The sequence below is a fragment of the Arachis ipaensis genome, chromosome B01 (genome assembly GCF_000816755.2).
Source record: "Arachis ipaensis cultivar K30076 chromosome B01, Araip1.1, whole genome shotgun sequence".
Classification (NCBI taxonomy): domain Eukaryota; kingdom Viridiplantae; phylum Streptophyta; class Magnoliopsida; order Fabales; family Fabaceae; genus Arachis; species Arachis ipaensis.
This window is the reverse complement of record NC_029785.2, coordinates 5,749,981-5,757,326: the sequence shown is the minus strand read 5'-3', so window position 1 is coordinate 5,757,326 and position 7,346 is coordinate 5,749,981. Positions and strand designations below refer to the sequence as shown.

General features: G+C 38.4%; 1 protein-coding gene across 1 annotated transcript; it reads left to right on the top strand.

Moving 5' to 3' along the window:
• LOC110265011 lies at positions 2,538–3,845 on the top strand. Its single transcript, XM_021107733.1, has 3 exons — positions 2,538–3,138; positions 3,218–3,777; positions 3,837–3,845. Exons 1-3 carry the CDS (start codon positions 2,538–2,540, stop codon positions 3,843–3,845), a joined length of 1,170 nt encoding a protein of 389 aa, XP_020963392.1.

Sequence of the window (7,346 nt, the reverse complement as noted above, 5' to 3'; positions counted from 1 at the left end):
TCAATACTTTTAATTATAACATTTTGAAAATAAATATTAAACAAATTTTAAAATTTGAGATGTATTAAAAAAAATGTTATCATAATTGGTAATAATGACAAGAACGGTCCTCGAGCTTGACTCCATATACAGCCAACCCTAGGTTCGCCGAACCAGTTGGCATAGACGACTCCTAGCGCGGTGGTTATGCTCGGAGCAGGCTCGTCACCCCTCATGGACGTTTTTCCTGAGGCTACGAATTCAGTCAAAGACTCGTCCTTATTATAAGATATGCGATGATAGCATTCACAAACACGACAATAGACGGAGAATGATATACTAGTCACGATAAATACCAATCTCCTTAGACAATTACCCAGGCTCTAGGGACCGAAACATAGGCTCGATTGCTAGCCTAAGGAGAGGACCCTATTCACTGCTTCACCTATTCACTGCACTAAAACTTAACCATGCAACGTGACAATTTTGCACGACAAAAACTCCATATTGCAGCCAGGATTTAATAACCATGTCTAGTGTCGGGGTTCGAACTGAACGACACCAGCCCTCGTTCAACTCGAAAAAACTGGCTACAATATGCAACAGACTGGATACAGGCTCGGGGTTCGAGCTGAACCAAAGCTGGAACTACGAGCAAGCGATAAAGTAAGTCACTTCAATTTTTATTTCATTAGTTTATAATTACTTTTTATCCTCTTTTTATTTTTCCACCCTTTCTTTTCACTAAATACCCTTTGCTTTTCCCCCGTAAATAACTACAGCGCCAAAGGGTCTCCATTAACTATTACCGGACGATCACCCGGGTACCTAGTTCCTTTAGCACCGGAAACAACAACAACCAGTATAGTTGTCAAAAAACTAGATCGCCGATCCCTACCAAACATTTAATGTAGCATACTAGAATGAACACAACACTCGGATGAAAACAGTAAGGTCATAACAGACAAAACGTTCTCTCCTTTGCCGCAGGTCTCCAATCAGAAACCAGAAAAATGGAAGTTAAAAGAAAGAAGAAAAAACAGAAGACAGTTTTACTTTTTTGATCTCCTATTTCATCAACTTCATTTTCTACTAGAAATACTCATCCAAGTGCGACTACAGTTCACAGCACGCAGAGATATAGTTTTAGGTTTCTACGAACGAAGCGAATTACGAAGACTCACCCAAGCGTTCCCACGACAAACACCTCACCTCGACTAACGAACATTACCCCTTCTCTCCCAAACACTCTTCTCCCCCCTAACCCTTATAAAAATGCAAATATGAACAGACAAAAGACTCGACTTGAACTTTGAAGGAAAATGAAGTAAGCTTACATACCACAATTGCTTTAATATTTTTTTAACAAAAAAATTATATTATCCTTAAATAATTTTATTAAAGGCCAAAAAGTCTATGAAATAAAAAGTGCCCTATTTTTTTACAAAAATAGACATACATGGAGTTAAGTGTTTACTCATTCTCTTAGGTTTGGTTTGGTAAAGCTTTTTGAAGAAGTGTTTGTACTTTTTAAAAGTCCAAGTTCCTCATTTTATGTTTGGTAAATCAAAATGACTATGTGCTTGTGCTTGTAGTTTTTAAAAGATCGGGATACTTTTGAAAACACCTAATATAGAGCTTTTTAAAGTTGGCTTGTGTTTTTTAAAATTTAAAAGTCTAATATAACCTCATATGTTAACTAATTTTTAAATTTAATGCTTATATTTATGTCTATTATAATATTTTTAAATTTTAAAAACTGTTTTACTAAACACAATTAATATTACTGATATTTATTAAAAACTATTTTTAATTTTATTTACCAAACTTAAATACTTCAATTTTTAAAAAATTATTTTTTAAAAATTAAATTTTATAAACTATTTTTAAAAAACAAAAACTTTATCAAACTTATCCTAATTCTACTCGTCAGCATCAAACGGCTTCTAGTGATTCCCAAGAGACATATTACATCATCTAATATGTGTGTACTATCCCTTTTCCAATATATAAGTAATTCATCATTTTATCAATCATACTAAAATTTTGTGTCTAGACCCTTCCATGACTTTGCCGCTTGGTTCAAACTCCTGCATCTTTCGGCTCATTTTTTTAAATATTGGTTAAAATTTGGTGTAATACTTTATTATTAGATGTAATAGTGTTTTGCATGTTTCTGAGAACTAACAATTCGCAGGAGGCGAATTACTTTATCCAAATATTTTTTTAAAAATAAATAAAGACAATACAAGGGGTGTATTGCTTTTTCGAAAATTTTAAAAAGCAATACAAAGGGGCAGATTGTATTAGTTTAATACTAAACACACAATACAAGGAGGGCGTATTGTATTAGTTTAATATTAAAAACATAATACAAAGGGAGCATATTGACAATACAAGACCAGCGTATTACCAGAACGCACGGGGCGGAATGACATTATGCAGGAGGCGTACTGTATTTTTTAGATTAAAAAATATACCTCGAGTATTATAAAAAGAAGAACGAATTTGTTGAGTGTGAGTGTGGTTTATTTCGTTGAGAGAGTAAGAGAAGAAAAATGGAGGAAAGTGTTAATTTGAAAATATATTATAATGGTCAAATCTTTCCACAAACATCTGAAGGTGTGAGTTTTGTATGTGAAAATCCATATGATCTTGTTATTCCTTTTGGAATAACATATGAGGAATTTAAGAGTATACTTTGTCAATGTGGTGATAATCAAGTATTAAAGAGAGTCGTTAATATTTTTTATAGACAGCCTGTTTTAGTGTTCGGTGGTTTCGTTCAGTTTCAAATGATGAATGTGGTTGACGAAGGAAGTATGCAAGGAATGTTTTCGATCTACCAACAAACACGGGCACAAGTGTCTATTCTCGAATTGTATGTTGAGTTTGAAGAATTAGTTGAGGTTGATTTACCGGAGGCTAACATCGACTGGACTGTTTATAATAGTGAAAGCAAAGAGGAATTTGAGGGCACCTACCAAATTGTTGGTCCAACTGAAGAAGTGGGTGAAGATGATATAATAGTTGAGTCTAACGTAGCAGATGTGGCAAATGCACTGGCGAGCCAATATCCATCTAGAGAACCTTCTTTCATGCACGCCTTGGATGTAGACGCTATGAATGCACCAAAATTTCCTGAATATATCAATTCAAGTAAGCAGTTATTATTATTATTATTATTATTGAATTGTAAAGCAATAGTTAGAATTATTTGTTGTTGTTATTGCTGTAGATCCTGTTGTTGTTTCGGACGGTGAATTTGTTGTTGGCATGGAATTCAGCTCTAGAGAGACTGTTATTGCAGCAATTAAAGATTATACCATTCGCAGGGGAGTGGATTACCGGGTGTGTGAATCTGAGCCAACGACTTTTTATGCTAAGTGTGTACAATACGGAACAAGTTGCGATTGGCTTATTAGAGCTAGTCTTATTAAGAGAAAGTTTTGTTGGGTTATAAGGCGATACAATGGTAGTCACACATGCACTAGAACTAGAATTTCTCAAGATCATGCCAAGCTAAATTCAGACATGATTGCAGAGGTGATAAAGCCATTGGTTGAAGCTGATCCATCTTTGAAAGTGAAATCAATAATTGCTGAAGTGCAGTCAAAATTCAATTATACGACAAGTTACCGCAAAGCATGGCTCGCGAAGCAAAAGGCAATTGCAAACCTTTTTGGTGGTTGGGAAGCTTCTTATGAAGCTTTGCCGTCGTGGTTTGAAGCAATGGTACAAAAAGATCCATCAGCAGCAGTCGAGATTGAAACTGCACCAGCATACCAAGGGGATGAGGTAGTCCATGATGTAAGGATACTGACGCGGGTATTTTGGAGCTTTTATCCTTGCATCAGAGCATTTAGGAGCTGCAAGCCAATCGTACAGCTGCATTTAGGAGCATTTAGTCCATAGTAATGAATACAATAGTATATTATTACCTGCATCGTCATCACCATCGCTGTCACTATCACTATCATCCTCGCCAACATTATCATCCTCAGCCATGGGTGCCTGCACCTGAGGAAAATCAACAGCATTACTAAACCCAATCCCTCTGGCGACACTCTGGATCGAATCACTCTGAATCGAGTCAATAGACCTTCTAGCTCCAGAGCGTGGAGAGGGGCTACGACGTCGTACTTGCGAATCAACAGATGACCGACCACAAACAATTTGAGGCGATTGTCTACTACACTGCGGAGCCTGCTCGTTAATTTCAGGAGGTTGCGGCTGAAATTGTTGCACTTGCAGTTGAGGGTCCAACAACTCATTTACCCATTGCGACGTGTCTGTTTTAGGTGCCCACCGATACAATTGACGATTTGAAGATTGCTCAGCTGTGTCCCTCTGCTGTGACATGGCGGGTCGATAATATGCTTGATATGGCGGCATCTGTAATGAATGTGAGTCTTCGAATAACTGACTAAAGAATGAGACTCCAGGCTCAGTGTACGGTTGTGTGTACGGGTACTGGTATGGGTGCATCATAGGTTGTGGCTGTGGCTGTGGTTGTGGCTCTGGCTGTGGCTGAGGCTGTGGCTCTGGCTGTGGCTGTGGGTGTGGCTGTGGCTGTGGAACATAACCAGTTAAACGCAGGTGAGCTCCATATTCGTCATTATACCATTGCATATACGCTTCAGATGCTTCATAGTGCACTACGGGATCACCAACCAGAACAGAGGTCAAACGGTTTGTCCACATCATAATGTATGCATAATGCTCATCTCTCCAATCTTTGTTCTTTGGTCCAGTCAGGACCATGTTGTGAGCTTCTGCAAGCATCATCGGTTGACTAGGAACTTCCTGCTGTAAACCAAATTGTCTTTTGACCCTATCTGATGCATGCCATTCAATGCACTCAAATGATATCAGTGGCACAGTTGCACTCCACATTAAGCGATGTTGCAAGATTTCATTAGGAACTACAATGTTTCCCATACGTTCATGGCTGTACGGGTTCCACACAAACTGCAAACGCATAACAAAACAAACGTATAAACATAACTACAAAACAATGCACAATAATACCCTCTCCAACGCACACTCCCCCCTCCCTCTCCCTCTCCATCGCAACCCTTCCCCTACCCAATGCACACTCCCTCCCCATCGCACCCCCTCCACAATGCACATTTCCCCTCCCTCCCTCCACTACCACTCGCAGCAACAACCACCTCAACATCAACAGCAACAACAACAACAAGCAACAACAACAGCAGCAACCCCAACGCACACTTTTCTCTCCTTCCTATCGCAGCAACAACCTCAATAGCAATAACAACTTCAACGGCAAGAGCACTATCAAGGACCATTGCCACCACCATCGGAGCGACAACAAGGCCTGGAATAGCTGCATCTCCTCAACCCCTCAGCCTTTCTCTCTTTCTCTCTTTCTCTCTTTATATTTATATATGTAGGTTATGTGTTTGTGTAAATGTCTGTGTGTGTGAATGGATATTGTTATTGTTATGGTTCTCCGATAAGAGAAGGAAGGAATGAGGGAAAAGAGAGAAGGAGGAACAAGCAAGGTTAGGTTTTGAATGTGCAGGTTCTTCTATTGGTTCTGTTTTGGGTTCTGATGGTGTGTTTCTGCTGTTATTGAGGCTTCTGCTGCTGCAATTGGGGAGGGAGAGGGAAGAAGGTAGTGTGCGTTGGAGAGGGGAGCTGTAATGGGAGGGAGAGGGAAGGGGGCTGCGATGGGGAGGGAGTATGCATTGGGTAAGGGGTTGCGATGGAGAGGGAGGGGGAAGTGTGCATTGAGGAGGGAGACGGAAGGGGGCTGCAATGGGGAGGAGGGATTAGGGTTTGGGGTGGTTTGCCAAGTCACGGCGGCCACATTAGCATTGTGCTTGCCGGAGATTTGCTCCGGCGAGTTCGAGGACACGCTTGTCAAATTTTAAAATTTTTTAGGGACTATTTTGTCAATAGTAAAAGTCAGGTACCATTTTGTCAGCGTCAGAATCTTTCGGGTACCGATTTGGTAGTTACCTCAAAAAAGAATAAAAAAATATGGTTTAATTATTCTGCTAGTCCCTATAGTTTTGCGAAATTTTCAATTAGATCCTTATACTTTTTTCTCTTTTAATTGAGTCTTTGTACCAATTTTTTTTTAATTGGTCCCTATATTTTTTTTTCCTTTTATTTAGCTCCTTGTACCGATTCTTTTTTTTAGTTGGGTCCCTATAAAATTAAGCCAATTACTACTAAGAGATACTTAATTGAAAAAAAATTTGATACTGGAACTCAATTAAAAAGAAAAAAAATATAGAAACCTAATTGAAAATTTTACGAAACTATAGAGACCAATAGAATAATTAAACCATGAATTCATTTTCGAGGCTACTACTACTGCTATCTGTGAATCCTGACACTGGTAAACCATCCGTGGGGAGTCCAAAAATCATTGCAACATCTTCCAAGGTAATCGTGCATTCACCGTATGGAAGGTGGAATGTGTGAGTTTCCGGGCGCCATCTTTCAATCAAGGCATTGATAAGTGCATTGTGCAAAGTCAGTTTTCCTAGTATATGAGATATGTGATAAAATTCACTATCCCGTAACTCGATTTCAACTCGGGGATCATACACATCTTGGTGGAGATATCTTGATCCCAAATCTCTTGAATTCCGAAACAAAATAAGAAATATAATGAGTATCAAAAACAAAAACAACAACAACAACAATAAGAACAATAATAATAACAATAATAATAATAAATGAACAAAGATAAAAAATAATTACATATGGTGGACGATCCAGATATTCAACAATATGATCTTCAGGACGCGTAATGTCACGAACCATATTCTATATATATTATTATCACATTATCTCTATTTCAAATAAAAAAAACACACAGTTAATCTACTAATTATATTAATAATATTTAAATAACTTACTTGTTAAAACTTGAAGAAACAATAAATTTGGCAAATGAAGACCAAATCTCTGCAGGAGGAAGCATGGACAGATAGAGCTGAAGAAGTATTAAAGAGTAGAAGGAAAGGAACGTTTGAAACTGTGGTTGTCTCTTAAAATGTTTGCGAATTGGGGAAGCTTGTGTACATTGACGAGAGAGAGACAGTCAAACATCACCTTATTCACGGGCTTGCAGTTCTTTGACGCGTGTCGACCATACACGCAATACGGGTTTTGCGTATTGTAGGGGAATACGCACTTTGCGTATTGTGTTTCCCAAATAACGCGCCCCCAGACCCTTGTTAAACACCATTTTCTCTAATATTCTCGTAAATCTCACTCTCTCCATCAATAATGAAATAAAAAATCCCACACTTTACTTCTTCAATTTTTTTCAACAATTAAGAGGATCCATTCTCCCCTACTTCTGATAAAGGTTCTAGCCCTGC

Coding starts and splice junctions, on each gene's coding strand:
- LOC110265011 (XM_021107733.1), top strand. CDS start 2,538: ATGGAGGAAAGTGTTAATTTGAAAATATATTATAATGGTCAAATCTTT. Junction 3,139..3,217: donor TCCTGAATATATCAATTCAA/GTAAGCAGTTAT, acceptor TTATTGCTGTAG/ATCCTGTTGTTGTTTCGGAC.